At 39.6% G+C, this 25,821-nt stretch overlaps 1 protein-coding gene across 1 annotated transcript in view; it reads left to right on the top strand.

Moving 5' to 3' along the window:
* Positions 1-16,485: 16,485 nt before the first annotated feature.
* The window catches only part of RGS22 (regulator of G protein signaling 22), a 138,392-nt gene continuing 129,056 nt past the window's right edge, over positions 16,486-25,821 (top strand). Inside the window, exon 1 of the mRNA XM_037730113.1 lies at positions 16,486-16,984. Coding sequence (XP_037586041.1) covers positions 16,859-16,984 — 126 coding nt within the window. The 5' untranslated portion in view covers positions 16,486-16,858. The remainder of the gene's footprint in view (positions 16,985-25,821) is intronic.

Raw genomic sequence — 25,821 nt, 5'->3', positions numbered from 1 at the left:
AAAAAGTTGGTCTACCTGGGGGAAAAACAATTCTAACTGATGATAATTTTGCTTGAATAAAGTAGTTCCTTAACTCATGAATAGCTTAAACAACTGTGTTATTTGAAAATCTAAATGAGTTAAATGAATATGCTATTATCCAAGACCTCAGCTCAAAAGAAAGAGAACTGCTCCAGTTCCAAAGTCTTTATAATTTAAAGACACAGGGCATGAAAACAAGAGTAAGTATTACTACATTCCAGTTATTGCTACATTCTTATCAGTTTTATATTATTATGTGAGGAAAGCAATAAGAAAAATTCACCAAACATTTATTGATGGATATACTGTGGGCTCCCAAGGAAGTTCCAAAACAAGAGGAATTATTAAATTTATCACTTTATTTTTGTATTTTGTTTTACTTCTTAATAGGGATATAAGAAAAGAATAGTATTAATTAAGAGGAAAGCCAATAAATGTTTTACCTTCTGTTGATTTGGGATAATAACCATTAAATCTTTTCTCCCTATGGTCTGTTGCTTTGACAGTCTTCTTAACTAATGGGTAAGATTATTCTTCCTATTTGACTTCTATTTAGTTTCAGGAAAGACAGGTATTTTCTGTTTGTAACCCCATAATTAAGGAAAAAATGGCCAGAAACTTGTGGCAAATAATATAAATAGAAACAACACTTTAAGAGCTATCTGATAATTTTATACTAGCATTTCTATGGGTGCAAATATGGATTTATATTTATCCTAGCTATTGAAAGATTTAAGTCTTATTATGGATTTCCTGGCAATAAATTAAGGATTGAATTGCTCTTGAGAAAATATTTTGATACTTAGCACTGTGTAAAGCTAAGTTTTTCCATTACCTTTTCTTAGTTTATGACACAAAGCAAAATTATAAATGTATGACACAAAAATTTACTGAACCTTTTAAAAATTGTGTCTGTTATGTTCCTGGTTTGCACTAAGTTTTTTATTATGGCTCATTTTCAATTATTTCTGTTAAAAATAGTGTACCATATATAGAAAATGCTTTAAGTGTTTTTAAGAATTGAAATACCCATTATTTCTGTATGGAGGGTAACTATTTTAAGGATTGCACTGAACATTCCTCTAGGGGGCACCAAAGACTCATTTATGATGATTTTGGCTTTTTTTTTTTTTTTTTTCCAAAAAACTGAAAGTAGTTTTTATATATTTGATGTTGATGTGCTGTGACATTGCCAAATAGAGGAAATGTTCCTTGGGTTAATTTTTAAAGTGTATATAGAATGAATGTGGGTAATAGTTATTACTTAGAGTTGGTAATTAAAAAGCCTTGTGAGAGTGTACTATTTCCCTGGAACACCTTATTGGTTTCCCCAGAACACCTATTGGTGGGCCCCGGTTTGTGCTTTGGCCATCTGTGTTTACTTGCCCAACAGCTCTGCACTCCTGGCTCCCTCACCGTGGACTGTGGAGCCAGAGGAGTAGAAGGAGCTGTGGAAACCTGGCAGGTGAGTGCTGTTATGAGTGGTGGTGGTGTGCTACCAGTGATTTCCCTCTGGCATTCTCATTCCTGCAGAAAGGTAGTGTTCGGTTCAGGTCCTAATCTCATCCTGCCTAGATTACTATAAATGCCTCCTGACATGTTTCTTTCTTTCTTCTCATGTTTCAAACATAAGAATCTGAATTTGGTGAGATTCACATTCTCCCTATTTGAATCTCTCCTAAAGGTCTACTGCCTGGTTATTTGTACCAAAATGTGGCCCCAATCATGTTGCTTCCTACTAAAAATGTAGCAGAATTTAGAATCTTCTAATGGTCCTAACTTTCTAGCAATCTCTCCCATCATTCTACTCCATACACCTTGTTCTAGCCAAACTAGATTCCTTGTTTTCTAAGCTTCTCATGTGATTTCTCTACTTCCTTCCTTCTTTCCATATTAAATCACAAAAAAATCCTGTAAATCCTTAGTTTCTTTCCATTAATCATTTTCTGATCTCTCTAACAACATGAGATTTTTTACCTTCATTGAATGTGGTGTTTATTTATACTTTCCTCATGGTATTTCTGGCATGTTTTATTTGTGTTAAATTCTTTACTTGTCTTCTACTATTAGCAAGTTCCTTAAGGACTGTTTTCTCTTTCTACTTTCTTTAGCATGATTTCTTGTGCATGACAAAATGTGCAGCAAATGTTAATTGAATTGCTGAAGTAATGATGACTGGTGTCATGTGATATGACAAATTTCATCCAAATCTCAATTTTCTTTACTTTTTCAGCTGGTATCATGGGGAACTTGAAATATAGTTGTTTTTGAGAGAGCTAAAATAGAGACACCGCCCTCTTCATACTCCCTTTGCTCTCACCCTCCCACTACTTGGAGTTTGGACAGCATTCCATTTTTCTATTCCTCCTTGCCTTTGCCAATGCTGTTTTCCTTCTTGGATTATTGTTCTCTCCCTACCCCATGTGTCTCACTCCAACTGGCCTTTGAAGGCTACTCAGGGGTCATTCAACTTATCACCTCCCCGCCACGCCCAGGCTGGTTGTATCTTTTTGCTCAGCACAGCTGGAGCCCCTCTATGCTGTGTTATCACAGCATTTATCAGAACTTTTATGTTTTCCTCATTAGACAATTTATTTCCTTTGACCTGTGTCTGCGTGCCCAGCACTTACTTCGTTTAGTGTCTCAGCACTGAACAGATGTTCAATTTGGCAAAAGCCTTCCCTGCCACCTCTTCTGTGCCCAGTCTAACTTAGATATACACACAGTGCTATGGGGCAAAGAGGGAGCGCCTAAGTCAACAGTTCTTCCCTATTGTTGTTAAAAATGAGGAAATGTAGCCCAGACGTGGTGGCTCATGTCTGTAATCCCAGCACTTTGGGAGGCCAAGGTGGGTGGATCACCTGAGGTCAGGAGTTCGAGACCAGCCTAGCCAAAATGGTAAAACCCCGTCTCTACTAAAAATACAAAAATTAGCCGGGCATGGTTGTGCATGCCTGTAATCCCAGTTACTCAGGAGGCTGAGGCAGCAGAATTGCTTGAACTTGGGAGGCGGAAGTTGCAGTGAGCCAAGATCATGTCACTGTACTCCAGCCTGGGCAACAGAGTGAGACTCTGACTCTTGAAAAAAAAAAAAAAAAAATGAGGAGGTGTCAAGGCTGCTGATGTAAAAGATCTCATTTTTTTCTTCTTTGCTGTGAGGGATATATAAACAGCTACCTCCCTCCTTGTGTACTGATACAGAGTATTATTTGCAGTCATTTTCCAGTTACTTTATAAGTACTCTTGAATTGTTTTATGAGGTGTGTGAATGTCCCAAGGGCAAGGGCTGTTCTTGCTTCCCTCGAGTGCTCTAGTTTCTGTTACAGGTACTATAATCAGATAGAGACACAGTAAATATTGACTAAAATGGCTGTATAATCCTGAAACAGTGACACCAATTAAAAATTGTTATCTTTTTTCTCTTCTTTCCCCTTGCTGTCAGTATGCATACATTTTATATATCTTTATCACTGGTGGCAAATTTTCAGTTTGGCCAGGCAGGAAACTATATGTCTTACAGATATTATCTCATTGTGTTAAGAGCAATCCTGTAAGGGTGGTACCAATATTATCTACAATTTCTTTTCCAGATAAGGAAAGCAAGGCTTAGAGGAGCTTAAAAATATGTTCATTCTACTTTAGTAAATTTAGAGCTGGAGTGAAAAAAATGGGAGTTGTTTGATTCCAGATATTTCATCTTGGCTTTCTACCTGCTCATACTGCCCTCATAGCATCCCTCTCAGCCAATCTTTGGTGCTGCTAACCCCTGATTCATTAGGGATCACTTGCTGTTGGTTTGGCCTTGGGTAAGGAGATTGGAAATTCAAGTTATTGGAGTTCTTTTTTTCTGACCACTGATACCTGATTCAGGGATTAAAAGTTGAGATCATTTATTTTGACCAATCTAATATTCTTATGTTTTAATAACATAATCTTTATTTCTTTATTAAGTATGGTCCATTCATTTAACAAATATTTACTGAGCATTTACTGTATTGTGTCAGGCTTTGTTCTAGGTGCTGGGGCTACAGAAGAGACCAACACAGGTAAAAAAAAAAATCCCTTAGAGCTAAAATCCATTTTAAAAAAAGATATAGGAGGAAGAAGAAACAAAGGAGAAGGAGGAGAAGAGAAAAAGAAAATATTTTCTACTAGTAAAAATTACAACATCCTAAAGCAATATTAAGAGTTTTCAAACTTTGATGAGGGAAGGGTTAAAAATTGAATTATCTCATCAGTGTGTGCAAGAAACAAAGTAATGTAATGGAATATATTGACAATTAGAATAAATCTAAACCAGCAGGTCCAGATGGTAGTTATCTTGGATAAGTTAAGAAATTGCCTAATGAATATATTAAACTAATTATGTTCCTTTTTCAAAAAAAATTTATGAACTGCTAAGTTAGGAAATAAGGGGAAAAAAGTTGTTTTCCAGTTAAATGTCATAAGGATGTGGGTAGTTGTTATCCAGTATAGATAAGATAGATAATTTAACAAAAGTAAAAATAACCAATGATTATTTTAAAAATGAAAATAAGCAATATATAAAATTTATAACCCATGTTTCTAAATCTCCTTACCACATGCAGTTACTTTAGAGGTTGGAATGTGGGGCTGGTACCACATCACTCCAGGTGGAGTTGCCATCCAACTTCTAGGAAAAACACTCTAATGCACTGTCCTGTCATTCTGATTCATTTGTGTATACAAATTTTAAGTATAGTTTAGCTATGTAGAAATATATGAAGACAGCCCCAATAAGAACAGAGGCTATTTATTCAGAGCTTGCTATAGTTGGCCTCCATCATTTGTATTTTTGCAGACACTCAAATATAGGCAAATAAGTGGGAAATCTTTATAGTGAAAAAAGATGATTTCAGGCATGCTCCCATTGGAGGCTGTTAACATTGGAAGTTGAAAATGAGAATCTAGTGGGCATCCTATGTGATTGATTTAGGGAATTTACTTGGCTTTTTTTATTGGTGCTGAGTGGGAAGAGAGGGCAAAATTAGGGAAGCTGGCACTTACCAACCAAGTCCATGCCATTCTGAGCCTATTGCTGCAAAAGTTGTGGTTTGGCTTCCAAGGCTGACTGCTGCCAGAGTTTTGTTAGACATGGTGTGGCCACTGTCCGTTTGTATATTCAGATTCTCAGCCATATAAATATCCCATTTCTATCAAAAATTAAAATCACAATGATCATATGAATTTTATCTCTTGGTGCTATTTCTGTTCACACTCAGAAAAGTTTCTAAAGGCTTAATTTGGACCCTACCACACCAAATTTAAAGAAGGATCGATACCTTAAAATAATTAAACAACGGGTAGAATGCCTGAAAATATGCTCCTGATTGTCAAGGAGATATTAACACATACTTACACTAGCCAGCCTCTCCAACAGTACTTGGGAGAATCGTTAAATAAATTCCTGCAGTTTTGCACCCTAAACAAGCTACATAAAATTCCCCAAACCAAATTAATCCTTATACTTCAGAAGGTCACCCTTTGTGGTTTTTGGTTTGAGGCTCATATTTGAAACTCTGTAATAGTCTTTTTCTCTGTTGATAGCAGCTTAATATGGTATCACTTTTGTCCCACAGCTATACTGGTTTCTCATATCATAGTTTTAGCTGTTTTGCAGGGTGACTGTCTGAGATGTTCTCCAGGATTCCCCAAGCTGAATTTCAGGTGTACAAAAAATCTCTATGTAAGACCATCTCAAACAAACCCTTCAAATTTGCTGATTATATGTCCAGACTTAGAATAAGCAGAAACTTAATTCCATTTGTGTTTATATTTCTATTTCCCATTAAAGACTTTGATTTTAAACTATCTTGGTTTCAACAATGATATGAAAAAAAAAGGCTTTTCTACAGTTTTGGAAACACTGGCTAATGGCTGGGTACAGTGTTCATGCCAGCACTTTGGGAGGCTGAGGCAGGTGGATTACTTGAGGTCAGGAGTTAAAGACTGGCCTGGTCAACATGGTGAAATCCTGTCTCTACTAAGAAAAAATACAAAAAAATAGCTGGGCATGGTGGTACATGCCTGTAGTCTCAGGTACTCAGGAGGCTAAGGCGGGAGAATTGCTTGAACTTGAAAGGTGAAGGTTGCAGTGAACGGAGATTGTACTACTGCATTCCAGCCTGGGTGACAGAGCAAGACTCCATCTCAAGGAAAAGAAAAGAAAAGAAAAAAACTGGCTACGGTTTATCATTTGGGGGGCAAAGACAGAATATAATGTGGTAAAAGTAAATAGTTCAAGTACTTCTTGTGCCTTAGCCTCCCGAGTAGCTGGGATTACAGGCATGTGCCACCATACCTGGCTAATTTTTGTAGTTTTAGTAGAGATGGGGTTTCACCATGTTGCCCAGGCTGGTCTTGAACTCCTGACCTCAGGTGATTTGCCCGCCTTGGCCTCCCAAAGTGTTGGGATTACAGACGTGAGCCACTGTGCCTGGCTGAGTTGTGTACCTTAAATGGGCGAACTGTGATATGTCAATTGTATCTCAATGAAGTTGTTACCAAAGAAATTACCAAAATATTAGAAGAGTTTATAACCTAGGCATTTGGGTTCAAATTACTGTCTTTGTGGTTCTCATGCCATTCTTTAATCTCGTGAGATTGCTTTTAAAGAGAAAGGCCACATCACATAGTGGTCAAAGAGCAAGGGCTTTAGAATCAGACTTGTGGCTTTAGCACTTTCAAGCTATGTATCTTTGAGCAAATTATCTCACCTTTCTAAGTTTCCTAAACTGTAAATTGAGACTAATCTATCTCTTCGGGCTATTGTTAGGAGCCCATAGCAAATATGTAGTAAGTGTTAGCTACTATTAATGTTAAAACAAATTGACTTCCCATCAGCATGGGCTATCTAAAACAGAGATGAACAAATCCTGCCTGTGAGCAAAGCACCATGCAGAATGATCGCAATGGAGAGTAACTCCAGAAGTTTGTTTCAACAAAGATCTAGTGAATGGTAGGCACTCTGCAGTGGGTGTGGCAGGGCTGGGAGGAGGTTAAAATAAAATGTAGCTCCCTCAACCCCTAGAAATTTACTGTCTGGTAGGTGGCACTAGGGGAAGAGGGTGTACCTCTTTGTACCATTGATTTTAATATATTTTTGAGATATGGGTTTGCATCAGGTATTCAAGAGCAAGAGGCAAGACCAATGAAAGGAATTCATGGGAAGGTATACTGCAGGAGATGAGACCCAAGCTGAGTCTTGAATGAGAAAATTTAGCCTGATAAAGAAAGGCTGGGAGAGTTTTTCTGGTAGTGGAAACAGCACAAGCAAATGCCTGAAAAGCCCATTTATATGCTGACTCTCAAATTGCTGTCTCCCAAATTCTGGGTTCCTATGTCAAATGTAAACTGAAAGTCTTCACTTGGATGATGAATACTTTTTTTCCCCAAATTTTTAAGTTCAGGGGTACATGTGCAGCATGTGCAGGTTTGTTACATAGATAAATGTGTGCCATGACGGTTTGCTGTACAGATCACCCCATCATCTAGGTGTTAAGCCCAGCATCCATTAGCTGTTTTTCCTGATGCTCTCTCTCCTCCCACTTCCCACCCTCTGACAGGTCCCAGTGTATGTTGTTCCCCCCATGTGTCCATGTGTTATCAATCAGCTCCCACTTATAAAAGAGAACATGCAGTATTTCTGTTTCTGCGTTAGTTTGCTGAGGATAATGGCTTCCAGCTCCATATATATCCCTGCAAAGGACATGATCTTATTCCTTCTTATAGCTGCATAGTATTTCATGGTCTATGTGTACCATATTTTCTTTATCCAGTCTATCATTGATGGGGATTTAGGTTGGTTCTGTCTTTGCTATTGTGAAGAGTGTCACAGTGAACATATGCATGCATGCATCTTTATAATAAAATGATTTCTATTCCTTTGGGTGTATACCCAGCAATAGGATTGCTGGGTCAAATGGTATTTCTGTCTCTAGGTCTTTGAGGAATTGCCACACTGTCTTCAACAATGGTTGAGCTAATTTATACTCCTACCAACGATGTAAAAGTGTTCCTTTTAGTTCACAATCTATTCAACATCTGTTGTTTCTCCTCCTTCTTCCTCCTCCTCCTCCTCTTCTTCTTTTCTCTTTCTTTCTTTTTCTTTTTTTTGGTACTTTTAAGTTCTGGGGTACATGTGCAGATCTTGTAGGATTGTTGCATAGGTACACACATGCCATGGTGGTTTGCTGTCTCCATCCCCCCATCACCTACATCAGGCATTTCTCCCAGTGTTATCCCAACATACCCTAGTGTGTGATGTTCCCTTCCCTGTGCCCATGTGTTCTCATTGTTCAACACCCGCCTATGAGAGAGAACACGCAGTGTTTGGTTTTCTGTTCTGTGTCAGTTTGCTGAGAATGATCGTTTCCAGGTGCATCCATGTCCCTACAAAGGACACGAAGTCATTGTTTTTGATGGCTGCATAGTATTCCATGGTGTATATGTGCCACATTTTGTTTGTCCAGTCTATCATTGATGGGTATTTGGGTTGGTTCCAGGTCTTTGTTATTGTAAACAGTGCCACAATGAACATACATGTGCATGTGTCTTTATAACAGAATGATTTATAATCCTTTGGGTATATACCCAGTAATGGGATTGCTGGCTCAAATGGAATTTCTATTTCTATATCCTCGAGGAATTGCCACACTGTCTTCCACAGTGGATGAACTAATTTACACTCCCAACAGTGTAAAAGTATTCCTATTTCTCCACATCCTCTCCAGCATCTGTTGTCTCCATATTTTTTAATGATCACCATTCTAACTGGCATGAGATGGTATCTCAATGTGGTTTTGATTTGCATTTCCCTACTGACCATTGATGATGAGCATTTTTCATATATTTGTTGGCCTCATAAATGTCTTCTTTTGAAAAGTGTCTGTTCATATCCTTCACCCACTTTTGAATGGATTTGTTTGTTTGTTTTTTCTTGTAAATCTGCTTTAGTTTTTTGTAGATTCTGGATATTAGCTCTTTGTCAGATGGGTAGATTGCAAAACTTTTTTCCCATTCTGTTGGTTGCCTGTTCACTCTAATGATTGTTTCTTTTGCTGTGCAGAAACTCTTAATTTTAATTAGATCCCACTTGTCTCTTTTGGCTTTTGTTGTCATTGCTTTTGGTGTTTTAGCCATGAAGTCCTTGCCTATGCCTGTGTCCTGAATGGTATTGCCTAGGTTTTCCTCTAGGGTTTTTATGGTGTTAGGTCTTATGTTTAAATGTTTAATCCTTCTGGAGTTAATTTTAGTGTAAGGTATGAAGAAGGGCTCCAGTTTCAGCTTTCTGCACATGGCTAACCAGTTTTCCCAACACCATTTATTAAACAGGGGATCCTTTCCCCATTGCTTGCTTTTGTCAGGTTTGTCAAAGATCAGATGGTTGTAGATGTGCAGCGTTGCTTCCAAGGCCTCTGTTCTGTTCCTTTGGTCTATATCTCTGTTTTGGTACCAGTACTATCCTGTTTTGATTACTGTAGCCTTGTAGTATAGTTTGAAGTCAGGTAGTGTGATGCCTCCAGCTTTGTTCTTTTTGTTTTGGAGTGTCTTGGCTATGTGGGCTCCCTTTTGGTTCCATATGAAGTTTAAAGTAGTTTTTTTTCCAGTTCTGTGAAGAAGTTCAATGCTAGCTTGATGGGGATAGCATTGAATCTATAAATTACTTTGGGCAGTATGGCCATTTTCATGATATTGATTCTTCCTAACCACGAGCATGGAATGTTTTTCCATCTGTTTGTGTCCTCTCTTATTTCCTTGAGCAGTGGTTTGTAGTTCTCCTTGAAGAGGTTCTTTACATCCTTTGTTAGTTGCATTCCCAGGTATTTTATTCTCTTTGTTGCAATGGTGAATGTTTCTTCTTTTTAATAATCGGCATTCTGACTGGTATGAGATGGGAGATGGTATCTCATTGTGGTTTTGATTTGCATTTCTCTAATGATCAGTGATATCAAGCTTTTTTTCATGTTTGTTGGCTGCATGTATGTCTTTTGAGAAGTGTTTGTTCTTGTCCTTTGCCCACTTTTTAATGGGGTTGATTTTTTTTGTAAATTCTACCTTGCAGATGCTGAATATTAGATTTTTGTCAGATGGATAGATTGCAGAAACTTTCTCCCATTCTGTAGGTTGTCTGTTCAATCTGATGATAGTTTCCTTTGCTATGCAGAAGCTCTTTAGATACCATTTGTAAATTTTTGCTTTTGTTGAAATTGCTTTTGGTGTTTTAGTCATGAAATCTTTGCCCATGCCTATGTCCTGAATGGTATTGCCTAGGTTGTCTTCCAGGGTTTTTATAGTTTTGCTTTTTTTTCTTTGTTTTTTGAGATAGAGTCTCACTCTGTTGTCAGGCTGGAGTGCAGTGGCATGATCTCGGCTCATTGCAACCTCTGTCTCCTGAGTTCAGGTGATTCTCCCTTCCCAGCCTCTGGAGTAGCTGGGGCTGCAGGCGTGTGCCACCATGTCTGGCCAATTTTTGTAGTTTTAGTAGAGACAGTGTTTCACCACGTTGGCCAGGCTGGTCTCAAACTCCTGACCTCAAGTGATCCACCCGTCTTGGCCTCCCAAAGCGCTGGTATCTCAGACATGAGCCACTGCACCTGGCCAAGTTTTGGATTTTACATTTAAGTCTTTAATCCATCTTGAGTCGGCTTTTGTATGTGGTGGAAGGAAGGGGTCCAGTTTCAATTGTCTGCGTATGACTAGCCAGTTGTCCCAGCACCATTTATTAATTATGGAATCCTTTCCCCATTGCTTGTTTTTGTCAGGTTTTCAAAGATCAGATGGTTCTAGATGTGTGGTCTTATTTCTGGGCCTTTATTCTGTTTCATTGGTCTACGTGTTTGTTATTGTACCAATATCATGCTTTTTTGGTTATTGTAGCCTGGTAGCATAGTTCGAAGACAGGTATTGTGATGCCTTCAGCTTTGTTCTTTTTGGTTAGGATTGTCTTGGCTATTTGGGCTCTTTGTTGGTTTTAAATGAATTTTAAAACCGTTTTTTTCTAATTCTGTGAAGAATGTTAATGGTAGCTAAATGTGAATAGCACTGGGTGTATAAATTGCTTTGGGCAGTATGGCAATTTTCATGATATTGAGTCTTCTTACCCATGAGCATGGAATGTTTTTCCATTTGTTTGGGTCATCTCTGATTTTCTTTGAGCAGTGGTTTGTAGTTTTCCTTGAAGAGGTCCTTCACTTCCCTTGTTAGCTATATTCCTAGGTATTTTATTCTTTTTATGGCAGTTGTGAATGGGAGTTCATTCATGATTTGGCTCTCTGCTTGCTTGGTGGTGGTGTCTAAGAATGCTAGTGATTTTTGCACATTGATTTTGTATCCGGAGACTTTGCTGAAGTTGCTTATCGGCTTACAAAGCTTTTGGGGTGAGACAATGGTGTTTTCTAGATACAGGATCATGTCATCTCCAAACAAAGATAGCTCGACTTCTTCTCTTCCTCTTTGAATACTCTTTATTCCTGTCTCTTTCCTGATTGCTCTGGCCAGAACTTCCAATACTGTGTTGAATAGGAGTAGCAAGAGAGGGCATCCTTGTGCTGGTTTTCAAGGGGGATGCTTCTAGCTTCTGCCCATTCAATATAATATTGGCTGTGGGTTTGTCATATATGGCTCTTATTATTTTGTGATATGTTCATTCAATACCTAGTTTATTAAGAGCTTTTAACATGAAGGGATGTTGAATTTTACTGAAGGCCTTTTCCACATCTATTGAGATAATTATGTAATTTTTTGTTTTTAGTTCTGTTTGTCTGATGAATCACATATATTGATTTGTGTATGTTGAACCAACCTTGCACCCCAGGGATGAAGCCTACTTGATTGTGGTGGATAAGCTTTTTGATATACTGCTGGATTTGGTTTGCCAGTATTTTATTGAGAATTTTTGCATTGATGTTCACAAGGATATTAGCCTGAAGTTTCCTTTTTTTTGTTGTATCTCTGCCAGGTTTTGGTTTCAGGATGATGCTGGCCTCATAGAACAAGTTATGGAGGAGTCCCTCCTTTTCAACTATTTGGAATAGTATGAGTAGAAATGGTACCAGCTATTCTTTGTACCTCTGAGTGGAATTCAGCCGTGAATCTGTTTGGTCCTGGGCATTTTTGTTGTTGTTGTTTTTAGGCTATTTATTACTGTCTCAATTTCAGAACTCACTGTTGGTCTATTCAAGAGTTCAGTTTATTCCTGGTTCAGTCTTGGGAGGGTATATGTGTCTAGGGAGTTATCCATTTCTTTTGAATTTAATAGTTTATGTACATAGAGGTGTTTATGGGCTTTTCTGATAGTGGTTTGTATTTCTGTGGAGTCAGTGGTGATATCCCCCTTAACATTTCTGATTGTATTTATTTGAATCTTCTCTCTTTTCTTCTGTATTAGTCTAGCTAGTGGTCTATCTATTACTTAAAAAAAAAAAATACCCAGCTCCTGGGTTCAGTGATTTTTTTTGAAGGGTTCTTCATGTCTCTGTCTCCTTCAGTTCAGCTCCGATCTTGGTTATTTCTTGTCTTCTGCTAGCTTTGGGGTTTGTTTGCTCTTGGTTCTCTTGTTCTTTTAGTTGTGATGTTAGGTTGTTAACTTGAGATCTTTCTAGCTTTTTGATGTGGGCATTTAGTGCTATACATTTCCCTCTTAACACTGCTTTAGCTGTGTCCCAGAGATTCTTGTATGTTGTATCTTTGGATTAGTTTCAAAGAACTTTTTGATTTCTGCCTTAATTTAGTTATTTACTCAAGAGTTATTTAAGAGCAGGCTGTTCAATTCCCATGTAGTTGTGTGGTTTTGAGTAAATGTCTTGAGTTCTAATTTGATTACCCAGTTGTCTGAGAGACTGTTATGATTTCAATTATTTTGCATTTTCTGAGGAGTGTTCTACTTCTGATTATGTGCTCAAATTTAGAGTAAGTACTGTGTGGCAGTGGGAAGAATGTATATTCATTTGTTTTGGGGTGAAGAGTTCCATAGACATCTGTCAGGCCCACTTGATCCAGAGCTAAGTTCGGGTCCTGAATGTTGTTAATTTTCTAACTCAATGATCTAATATTGTCATTAGGGTGTGTTAAAGTCTCCCACTATTATTATATGGGAGTTTAAGTTTCATCGGGGGTCTCTAAAACTTGCTTTATGATCTGGGTGCTCCTGTATTGGGCGCATATATATTTAGGATAGTGTATTAGGTTCTCTAGAGGGACAGAAATAATAGGATGGATATATATACATACACATTATATATATACATATGGAGTTTAAGTATTAACTTTATTAAGTATTAATAGGATATATACATATATATACGGGAACTTATTAAGTATTAACTTACACGGTCACAGAGTCCCACAATAGGCTGTCTGCACGCTGAGGAGCAAGGAGAGCCAGTCTGAGTCCCAAAACTGAAGAACTTGGAGTCTGATGTTCGAGGGCAGGAACCATCCAGCAAGGGAGAAAGATATAGGCTGGGAGGCTAGACCAGTCTTTCCTTTTCACATTTTCCTGTCTGCTTTATATTTGCTGGCAGTTGATAAATATATGCCCACCAGATTAAGAGTGGATCTGCCTTCCCCAACCCACTGACTCAAATGTTAATCTCTTTTGACAGCACCCTCACAGACACACCCAGTATCAATACTTTGTACCCTTCAATCCAATCAAATTGTACTCAGTATTAACCATCACACATAGTTAGCTCTTCTTGTTTAATTAAACCCTTTACCATTATGTAAAGCCCTTCTTTGTCTTTTTTAATCTTTGTTGGTTTAAAGTCCTTATTGTAAGAAACTAGAATTGCACCCATGCTTTTTTCTGTTTTCAATTTGCTTGGTAAATTTTACTACATCCCTTTATTTGAGCCTATGAGTGTCTTTGTATGTGAGAAGGGTTTCTTGAAGACATCTTGCTGATGGGTCTTGGTTCTTTATCCAGCTTGCCATTCTGTCTCTTTAATTGGGGCATTGCATTTAGTCATTTACATTTAAGGTTATTATTGTTATTGTGGATTTGATCTTGTCTTCATAACAGTAGTTGGTTATTTTGCAGACTTGTTTATGTGGTTGCTTCACAGAGTCACTGGTCTGTGTATTTCAGTGGTTTTTGTTTGTTTGTTTGCTGGCTCGTAATGGCTTTTCCTTTCCATATTTAGTGCTTCCTTCAGGAGCTCTTGCAGGACAGATTTGGTAGTGACAAATTCCCTCAGCATTTGCTTGTGTGAAGAAGATCTTATTTCTCCTTCACTTATGAAGCTTATTTTGGCTGGATATGAAATTCTGGGTTAGAAATTCTTTTCTTTGAAAATGCTGACTATTGGCCCCAAATTTCTTCTGACTTGTAAAGTTTCTACTGAGAAGGCTGCTTGATAGTCTGATGAGCTTCCCTTTGCAGGCCTTTCTCTCTGGCTGCCCTTAACATTTTTTCTTCCATTTTGATCTTGGAGAATCTAATGATTATGTGTCTCGGGTTGATTGATCTTCTTATGCAGTATCTTCCTGGGGTTCTCTGCATTTCCTTAATTTGCATGTTGGCCTGTCTTGCTAGGTTGAAAATGTTCTCCTGGATGATATCCTGAAGTATGTTTTTCAGCTTGGTTCTGGCTAATAGACTTCTTAAACTCTTCCTTTCAATGTGGTCCACTCACAGCTTTCCCCAACTCTGTTGATGGCAACTAAACTTTTCTGGCTGTTCAGACCAAAACTGAAGTCATTCTCAACTACTTTGTTTCATTCCCATGTCCAGCTTGTCAGGAAATCCTCTTGGCTCTACTGTTAAAATGTCTGCAGAACTTGAGTCTATCTCAAATCTGTACTGCTTGGTCTGAACCACTCTGGTCTGAGCTACCATTAGCTCTTGCACACTTCCAGTCATGCAAACTATTAATATATTCTCTAGACAGCACCCAGAGTGATTCTTTCAAATAGAAGTAAAGTTATGTAATTTCTCTGTTCAAACTCTGCTATGGTTTGCATTTCCCTCAAATGAAAGCTGGAGTCTTTACCAAGGGCTCACAAAGCTCTTTGTGATTTGCCACCCCCATCCCCACCTAGCTCTCCATTGTCTTCTGTCAGTAGCCCATCACTTCATTTGGTCCTCTAATTTTGTCTGGCCAAGTTGGTGGTTTATTTTGTCTTTTCCTATGTAATAGGGAAAAGGCAGTGAATATAACTAGATGGGTGTTATGGTTCCTTACAATACAAGCACCCATTGTCTTATTCCTTCTTTTCTTAAGCATTCATATACCTGTGGGGCCCATGCGGGCCTTGGAGTGTTCCCACAATGTAGGAGGCAAATGTGAAGCCACCTAAGGTTTTTAAGCAGGTCAAATTTGCATTGAGATGGATGATTTTGAATTCATCATGGAGAATGGGCTTAAGCTGAACTCTACTGGAAGCAAAGACTGAAAGGCGAGTTAGGAAGTTTTTACAGCAGTTCAGATGGAGCCTGTACTAAGGCTGTTACTAGCAGAAGAGGAGACCCCAGATTTCAGAAACACTAAGGGAGAATTAGCAGGACCCAGTGTTCAACTGAAGAGAGTTGGGGGTGGGCAGTGAGTTTTAGGGAAAAGCTCCCAAGTTTCTGGCTTGAGTAACCTAACAGACGGAGGTACCACATTAGGTGGACGTGAGGGCCCCTCAGGTAATTTTAAAGCCTAGCTATCTTGAAAATGCAGCAGTCCTAACCAACTGGCACACACGTGTATTGGGGAAGTTCGGGGTTCCTGTAGGCCGCAAATATTTTAACTTTTTACACAAGCATTTCATACAACTGTGATGGAGATCAAGAGCTGTGTGTCGTGGGCCTCCTGAAGAATGGGGAAAACCCAAGAAAGGCCCGACTCTTCCCTGCTTCCTCCGCTTCTCCGGACATGCCGCCCTGGCTGCCTCGTGCCCCGCGTGCCCGCGACCTCTCCCTCCCGTGAAGCAACGCGTTTCCCTCTCAGGTGTTAGTGGGCTGTGGTGGAAGAAGAACGGGCTTGAGCCACGGTCACCACAGTAACGAATTCGCGGCCAGGCGGTTCTCAAGGGCCACAGGCGTCTCCAGGGCGCCCCTCCCAGTGACCGCACCGGGGGTCGGGACGCGCGTCCGCCCCCAGCTCTTCCCAGTGCCGGCCCCTGCCCAAGAGGAGGAGGAAAGGAGGGCAGGGGGCGGCTGGGGTGTTTCAGTAGCGGCTCTGAACTCCGAAAGGCCCCTGTTGGCCGGGCCTCGGCCTCCTGGGGCGGCCGCATTGTCTAAGCTCCATAGCAACCCGGGCACGGCGTGGGCCACAAGAGTCGGCGCGGCTCCGGGGTCCGCACGCCGCCGGCGCAGCCGCCGCTTGCTTCCGGGGAGAGACCGGCCCTGACCGCGCTGGGCCCGAGCTCTGGGGCTCTGACGGCCCGCGAGAGCTCTGGGCGCGGGCAGCGGCGACGGCATGCCCGAGAAGAGGCTCACCGCGGGTAGGTGGCGGCCCCACAGGGACGGAGGACCCACCCGCGGCGTCCGGGCCGCACCACGCCCCCGCCTGTGGACTTCACCTCCTGCCCGGGCGCCCCACTCCCAAACGTGAGAAAAACTGGCTTCACTGCCTTCCCATTGCTTTTATGAGGAATTTCACGTCCTCCCTGTTTACGCTGGCGCCGCGTTATCTCGCTTAATTCTGCATTTTGTACGTAGAACAATAGAGACTTCCGTCTGTGAAGGGTAACTCCTGGGTCACAGTGAATTAGTGACCAGGCAGGATTCCAGAGGCCTTTCCTTCCCACTTCCACCGTGAATTCCAACTTAAAATGCAAGCCATGTGCAGAGAATGAACCGAAAGCCAGAAATTTAAGGAGCTTGCCCATGTATACCGTAGAGCTAGGTGCTGTCTCACATTATTTCATTTACTCAAAGGAAATCAGATTTGAGGGAGATAATGTAATATTTTGTCTTGTTTCAGAGCCACCAACTATTACAGAAGAAGAATTTGTAAGTATAATGTCAAGGGGCTATTTTTTTCTTTGACCTTTAAAAAAATAGAAAATATTTAGATCATAGAAGAAAGCTATGTGTTTCCTTTCCTCCTTTTTGCCAGAGTTTTGATTTAGTAACGATGGCAATAACTGTGTAAGATCTTTTTAAATTCTCTATCAGGCACATTGTATGATGGATGCTGTTTATCATTAAAGTTCTTTCGCATAAATGGCCTCAGTTAATTTCTCTAAACTCTTAAATGACCCCATGAGAGGAAAGTTTTCTCTCCATGGCTTTTTTGTGATGTGCTGTGCAGTTCCTGGTTGCAGTAAGCATAAGTAGTTGGCACTGATGGATAAAGAGTGATCAATTTATAATTCCTTTAAAAATGTACTAAATATTCTCAGTTCAGACTTCTAGAGAGGTTGAGTAATAAAAGTACTTTGCTAAGTCTACCCTGTACGTTGTCATTTAGGTGAGTGCTACATTTAGGGTGGGTTCCATTGTAATTCCCGTCATATACAGTGTTTAAGGAACTTGCCTGAGGTTACACCGGCAAATAGGTGGTGTCAGAGCCTAATTCCTACCAAAGACTGAGTCTGATTCCAAGAGCTCTAACCACTTCTCTCTGTTATTTATTTATGTCGTCCAGCACTTATTTCTGGAAGTGCTGATTATCTTATTGTTGGCTGATTATCTTATTTGCTTTTGGCTTTCAATCAACAAACATGAGTGATTGTACAGTCATAGTGTGGTCCTAGATGCTGAGCTTAAGTCTGAAGAAGTTCCCAGTCTAGCAGGGACTAAGAGAGAAGAAAAGGCTAAGGCTGTGGGTGCTGGCGGCTTTCACATTCACCTTTCCAGAGCTCTGGTCCATTGCTGGAAGAGACAGACACACACACACATACATACATACACACATACACACACACAGCCACCAAAGGTAGAGGTACACAGAACAAGTCAGAAATTCCTCCCATCTTCTGGCCATGTTGGCAGAGCTCTGCTTAAAATACACACAGACACACACACACATATACATTTTGAGACAGGGTCTCACTCTGTCACCCGGACTGGAGTGCAGTGGCCCCATTACAGCTCACGGCAGCTCTGACCTTCCTGGACTCAGGTGATCTTGCCAGCTCAGCTATTCGAGTCACTGGCACTATAGGCACTTGCTACCACATCTGGCTAATTTATATATTTTTTGTAGAGACAGAGTTTCACCATGTTGCCCAGGCCGGTCTGGAATTCCTGGGCTCAGGTGATCCACCCACGTTGGCCTCCCAAAGTGCAGAGATTACAGGCCTCAGCCACGGTGCCCAGGCCAGGACTCTGCTTTTAATGGGAAATTTCTATAAGCTGCTCCAGGCCCTTCTGAACTGCTCTTAGCTCCAGCAGATGGTGAGCATTTCTGAAGCCAGCAAATCTTTTCCCTTGCTGCTGAAGAACGCTCAACAACAGGCCACTTAACATTTGAGCACGTCACTAACCATTTTAGGCATTGGCCTCATCCTTGAACTCCTAATAGCTTGAACACTCTATTAGGCACTGTCTCTCTTGGTTTGATTTTGCTGCCTCTGAGTTCTCTCATCTTATTATTCCCCCTTCTGGCTTCTCTTTTCTTTTCTCATGAAAGTAATGACCTTCTTCAGGATTCTGTTCTGTGGGCTTTTCCTGGATGAGCTCCTCTTCTCCTCCTATAGCTTCAGCTACCCCTGCTTGGTGGGACTTCCACGTCTCTACACCTCCCATCCAGACACCACTTTTAATGCCAGCTCTATATATCCAGTAGGTTATTGGGCCCCTTCATCATCTGAATGTCCATGTCAACAGTCTAAATGGAACTTTTCTCCCCAGGGCCCCCAACCCCATTCTGTTTTTCCTCCACTTCTTATTTTGGTTCATGGTGCTACAGGCCATTCAGTCACTCGTATCAAAGCCTTTCTTCCCTTTTCTTCATCCTCTGCCTGCAATCATTCACCAAGCTCCCTTCATAGCCAGATTTTTTTTCCATCCACCCAGCTACTGTCTCTTTTCAAGGCCCCACCCTGGGCCTGGAAGTTTGGTAGTAATCCTAACTGATAGCATTGCCTACAATATTCCTCCTGCCAACTCCAATTTTTCTTTGTCTAAAGCATAAAATTCAAGCTCCTAAGCATCAGTTGCATTAGATTACTTCCTGTTGCTTTGCTCTACCTTTAGATTTTTCCTTCTCCCATCACTCTTACCCTGGCTGTCAGATTGCTATTAATTTTTTAAAACATTACCATGTTACGTGCTTACTCAGAGCTTTTATTAATAACTAGTATTTAGCCTCAAAACAACCCTACTAGGTGGTTATCATTGCCGGCATTTCACAGAAGAGGAGGTTGAAGTTCACAGTGGTGAACTAACTGGGCCTGAGGCCACATATCCCATAACTGGTAAAGCCAAAATGTCAAATGCTTTGCTTTAGCCTTCAAAACCTTTTCTATAACTGTTCAGCCTTCTTTAACCTTACCTCCCAATACTTTTCTCTGTGATAAAGACAACATTCTTACTGTTTTTAATTTGATTTCTGAAGTACATCCACATGCCTTCTGCCCCAGCCAAACTATGCCCCACTTGTCTCCCTGCCTTTGCTGTCAAATTTTGTCTCAGTTGCCCATCCCCATCGATTTCACAATCTTGCACATTCTTCAAGGTCCAGCTAATCTCTTCCATGAAGCCTTTCCAACCTAACATCATCCAGCTTGCCTGTGAGCTCTGAGCAGCTTTTAGCTGAGACCACTTTACAACCAGATTCTCAAATTGACATGCTCAGCCAAGTATTGTCTATAGATTAAATAATTAACATGTCTTGCACATGTTTACCCGTTTTTTCAAAAGTGTGAAAATATTGTCCTCATTAATAAAGTACTAAGGAAAAATGTGTCAGGGACCTGTGGCTCCCCAAACTTCATTCTTTCCTTTTCCGTAAGATATTAGACACATTGCTATCCTGAATAAAGACTACATTTTCTAGCTTCCCTTGCAGCCAAATGTGATCACAGAACCAAATCCTGGCCAATACGATGTAAGCAGAAGTGTTGTGTCCTACTTCTCTGAAAAGCTGATGTTTATAGAGATCAAATAATGGACCCTTAGGTCACAGAGCTACTAATTAGTTGAGCCACAGTTAGAAGCTGGGTTATTCTAACTTTTATACTTATGTAAGTGTAGAAGGAAAGAATGAGCTCTTCTTTTCTGCTGGCTGGAATAAAGTTGTGATGCTGGAGCTAAAGCAGTCATCTTAGGTCATGAGGTAGATGTGGCATCTTGAGGATGGCAGAGAGATAAGATCAGAAGATCCTGGGTCCCTGATGTTTGGAAAGCCACAATGCCAGCCCTGAACTGCTTATGATTACATAAGAAAAATATTTCCTGATTTATTTAAGTAGTGTTTTTTTGTTTGTTTGTTTGGTTTTGTGCTCCTGTGTTCATACCAACTTTTTTTTCATATTGTATTTTCTCAGTTAGTGGATCTAAAAGTACAATGCTATTGTGGACATCTGCAAAGTAATATTTGAACCTTAACATGGGATCTTCATCCTCAAAGGATAGAATAACTCATTTAGAATAAAGTATTTGTTTGTCAGGGACACATACCTTGTATATATTTTTAATTTTTTACCTAGGCGTAAGGTACACATTGAGAAAGTTTAAAGTAAGAGTGAATTACAAAATGTACACATTAAAATTTAGGGCCAGGTGCAGTGGCTCATGTCTGTAATCTCAGCAGTTTGGGAGGCCAAGGCAGGTAGATTGCAAGGTCAGGAGATTGAGACCATCCTGGCTAACATGGTGAAACTTTGTCTCTACTAAAAATACAAATAAAAATTAGCCAGGTGTGCCTGTAGTCCCAGCTGCTCGGGAAGCTGAGGCAGGAGAATCTCTTGAACCTAGGAGGCAGAGGTTGCAGTGAGCCAAGATTGTACTACTGTACTCCAGCCTGGCAACAGAGCAAGACTGTGTCTCAAAAAAAAAAAAAAAAATTTAAGAGTCACTCTCACTTTAACCTTACACCTAAAGTAAGGCATAAGGTACACATTCAGAAAGTTTAAAGTGAGAGTGACTCCTTAAATTTTTTTAACATTAAAATAGAATACATTAATATTACAGATTTAAATACCTGACTTTTAAATTCAAAATAATATCTTTTTCTTGTGCCTTAAAAGTAGTTTGTTTGCAACTATGCAAGTAAGTGTGCCAGGTTTCAAAAAAAAGTCTTTATCAAGTCTTCCATCAAAAAATGGAAGCCAGGAAAGAAAATTCTTTATGGAGTAAAAACATTGTAGTGTAATGATCTATTTTGTTGAAGGTTTTCTGATTTAGAAAACCTGCAGTTTTATTAAGTTTAAAAGAAGATTATGCCGGGCGTGGTGGCTCAGGCCTGTAATCCCAACACTTTGGGAGGCCGAGGCGGGCGGATCACGAGGTCAAGAGATTGAGATCATCCTGGCCAACATGGTGAAAAACCCTGTCTCTACTAAAAATACAAAAATTCGCTGGACATGGCAGCACGCACCTGTAGTCCCGGCTACTCAAGAGGCTGAGGCAGGCAAATCACTTGAACCTGAGAGGCAGAGGTTACAGTGAGTCAAGATCGTGCCACTGCACTCAAGCCTGGCAACAGAGTGAGACTCTGTCTAAAAAAAAAAAAAAGATTAAAAGCTGTTTAAAAAAGAAAAAATTAATTTAAAAAGAGAATACCTGGTAATCTTACCATCAAATTAAGAGAAACTTTAGCTTCAAACACTATTTACTTGTATCTTACTTGTTAAAAATGGTATTCATTTTTAGCTAATTTTTAGTCTGTTCAAATTGCTATTTTGTTGTTTTTACAGGTTGAATGAAATTATGATAAACATAAGGTATTTCCAAAGCATGAAGACGTTCTCATTTTTTAACATACAGTATCCATGGGTTCCACATCTGTGGATTCAACCAAACTTGGATTGAAAATATTCAGAAAAAGTCCAGGCATGGTGGCTCACCCCTGTAACCCCAGCACTTTGGGAGGCTGACATGGACAGATCACCTGAGATCAGGAGTTCGAGACCAGCCTAATCAACATGGTGAAACCCCGTCTCTACCAAAAATACAAAAATTAGCCAGATGTGATGGCACATGCCTGTAGTCCCAGCTATTTGGGTGGCTGAAGCAGCACAGAATTGCTTGAACCAGGGAGGTGGAGGCAGTGAGCCCAGATCGTGCCACTGCACTCCAGCTTCAGTGACAGAGTGAGACTCCATCTCAAAAAAAAAAATTCAGAAGAAAATACAAACTTCAAAAATACAGGATAACCATTTGCATAACATTTACATTGTATTAGATATTATAAGAAATCTAGAGATGATTTAAAAAGTACATGGGAGGATGGGTAGAGGTTTTATGCAAATACTAAGCCATTTTATATTAGGGACTTGAGCATCCCCAGATTTCAGTGCCTGGTGGGGTGGAGGTGGGGGTTCCTGGAACCAATCCCTATGGATACCAAGGGACAACTGTATAGAAAAAAGATCTATAATTCTAGTTCTCATAAACAAGACATTACCTGGCAATTAATGGCCACTTGGTGTTTTTTTTTTTTTTTCAAATATGTTAAATTATGCGTATTGGATTAAATGAATAGTGAGAGCCTTCTGGGGCTGATACACTAGGCAGCTTTATATGGAAACACTGGAAGACAGGGCTAGACCTAAGTATTACCCCTACTTTGTTCTGTTATTGTTTCTTTAAGAGGTTGCAGAGCTAGGGGCCGGAAGTGTTGTGAACAAGTCTTTATGAAACTAAGACAGGTCCCAGAGGTCCTTTGTAAAGTGTTAGGCTATTTGGAATTCTTTCATTTCTATAGAGTCCCTTACTCTGGGTAGGAATCAAATTCTCTGATGCTTTTTTGGAACTACAGAAACTATGTTAGCAGTCCTATTGATAAGTTAGTAAATAAATATATCATTAAGCAACTTTTTCAACATATGGCCGTATTCGACACTATTGGGAACGAACATTGTCATTAGTTCCCAAAGTAGCATACCTACTTTGGGATTTAGGGGCATTTGCCACATCCTGTTTTAACCCATAGGTAAAGTATAGAATGGGAGAAAAGGTAACAAAGGGTGTGAGATACTCTCTGCTCTAAATGAGTATCCTGAGTTGTAAGGATCTTTGTAAAAGGAGAAAGTCTTACGGTATTTGGGCCTAAAAGATTGTCTGAAGCCTAGTAGGTATAATTCAAGGTATGACTGGATAAAAGTGAGTCCAGAGATTCCTTCACCTTTTCAAGTCTTTTGTGTATGAGAGAGAGAGAGAGAGAGAGAGAGAGAGAGAGAGAGAGAGAAAGAATGAATCTGTGATGATAACCTTTGGAGGATAAAAGCAGAGTCTATACTTTTGCTCCTCATTGCATGCGCCACTTTAATATCTTCCTCCTTCATAGATTTCATTTATTAAAAAATATGATTTTGTTAACCAATGGGGATCTGATACATGGGCTTTTGGGTTTTGAATTTCAAAAATGCCTTGATCTAAGCAAGCTATACTTTCAACAAGATGCGTTGTGGAGCTTGTCTCATCTTGCATTCTCTTTCTCTCTTTTCCTTTTTTGACAATATCTTCTTTTAATTAGTATTACTCATTAGCATCTTTTTTAGGTTATTAGTCTTTTTAGGTTTCATGTTCTCAGTGTAACCATTCAATTATTCATTCCATAAAAAGTTGTAAACATTTGCTATCTAAAGGTATTGAGAAATTAAAAGAATAAATAGGAAACAGCCCTGTTCCTCCATAAGTTCACAATCCAATGGATGAGATGTATCGGCAATTGTGGTATGAAGTGACAGTTTTTTATAGGAGAAATGCAGATGACCACTACTCCAGACTTCTGGAGAAGAAAAAAGATAGGTAGGTGAATAACGGGGAAGATTTTTCTGGGCATAATAATCAGCACGTGCCAAGGTGCGGAACTATAAAAAGTTGTTATGACTATTACATGTAGCATGAGATAAGGCTGGACAGTGAGCAGGAGGCAAATTGCATTTATCATAAGCCCTTTCTGTGGTAGAAAAGGATTGGAGATTGGGGGAGCAAATGGATCCTTTGCATTAAATGAGGTGTGGCTAAGAACATTGACCCATAGGGTTGTATGGGTAAGAAGGAATAGGGAAGATGAGATTTGGCATATGATGGACAGAATGGTGACCCAGAGGTCTCAAGGGTCAGTCCCTTAGTGGATAGGATTCCAGAATAATGGTGAGAAGGTGGTCGGATAACCAGGAATTTATTCTGGAGGCAACGATGTTGATTTGAGAATCGGTCATTTAATATACAGAAGGCTAAGAAGGCTGTCTATAAGGTGCAGAGAAACTTGATCTTATTTCCTTTACATAAGCTTCCCCCCACCCCGCCAACATTTCACTAGGAAAAAATGTAAACATATAAGAATTAAAAGAATTGTATAGTGAACACTGATATACCCCCTACTAAGATTTCACAATTTTTGCTACATTTGCTTTTTCACATAGCTGTCCTGTCTATCTCATCATCCATCCATCAGTCCATCTTATTTTTTTATGCATTTCAAAGTAAGTTATAGATGTTGATAAACTTCACCCCTAAATACTTCATGGGGATCAGGAACTAGTAATAGTATTAAGTATTAGCTTTTGATTCTTTTGTTGGTATAAAATTCATACACTGGGAAATGCAAACATTTAAAGAATAATAATTTGTTGAATTTTGACAAATGTATACACCTGTGTAATCCAAACTCCAATCCGTACCTAGAACATTTCATTTCCATAATTCTAGAAAGTTCTTCAAGCTCCTTCTCAGTTGATTTTCCCATTCCCCAGAGACATCTACTATGCTGTCTTGCTTTCTGGCTTCTTTCCTTTGCTCATGAGTTTATCTGTGTACTCAGCATTATTGCCCTTCATATTTATATATCTAAACATAGAATTTGAAGCTACTTGAAATGCATTTCAAATGCCATTTTTCCCACTTGAGTCTCTCCTGATTCTTCTTACCAGAGAACATCTTTCCCTCCTTTGGAAGAAACAATTTATATTGTAATTCTCTTAGGGCGTGTATCATATTCTTTCTTGGACTCTGATTTTTTTTTGTCTGTATTTATCTTATTTCCTCTTCCTTGTTTATAATGTCTTTATGTATCTTTCATCTTTTAGAGTTGTAAAGTAATTGAGCTGGGTGTGGTGGTTCACGCTTGTAATCCTAGCACTTTGGGAGGTCAAGGTAGGAGGATCGCTTGAGTCCAGGAGTTCGAGACCAGCATAGGCAATATAGTGAAATCCTGTCTCTATAAAAAAACAATTTTTTAAAATTAGCTAAGCACCTAAGTAACAGAGTAAGACCCTGTCTCAAAAAAAAAAAAAAAAAATGTAATTCATCTGATTTGAAGGTACAGCAAAATAACTAAGCAAAAATTTTACCTACCATAATTAGCAAGCACACATAAATATTTTGTTAACCCTCTCTCAGTAAGACATTTGAGAAGTTTGAACTAAAAATGGAAAAGCTGACTTCATTTTCACAGATGGCACACCTGTAATACATGAAAAAACAGGTTTCAATAGTATATTCAATTCTGAAGAAGTGTTCCTACCTTCATTCAACAGAGAATCTGTGTTGCAAATTTTGCAGTCAGGTTTACGGAATGATGTAATGGAGGAAATGATTGTAACTCTCAGCTTTCTTCCTGATTTTACCATTAACTATCACCAGCTTATTGGAAGATGTTAAACCTAAGCATGGATATTTAGAGCATTTTAATATGGCCAAGTAACAGGATTGTGGAATCTCTTTGAGACTAA

The sequence above is a fragment of the Cebus imitator genome, unplaced genomic scaffold, assembly GCF_001604975.1.
Source record: "Cebus imitator isolate Cc_AM_T3 unplaced genomic scaffold, Cebus_imitator-1.0 Scaffold331, whole genome shotgun sequence".
Classification (NCBI taxonomy): Eukaryota; Metazoa; Chordata; class Mammalia; order Primates; family Cebidae; genus Cebus; species Cebus imitator.
Note: the sequence above shows the minus strand (reverse complement) of the source record. Positions and strands in the feature narration are given on the sequence as shown.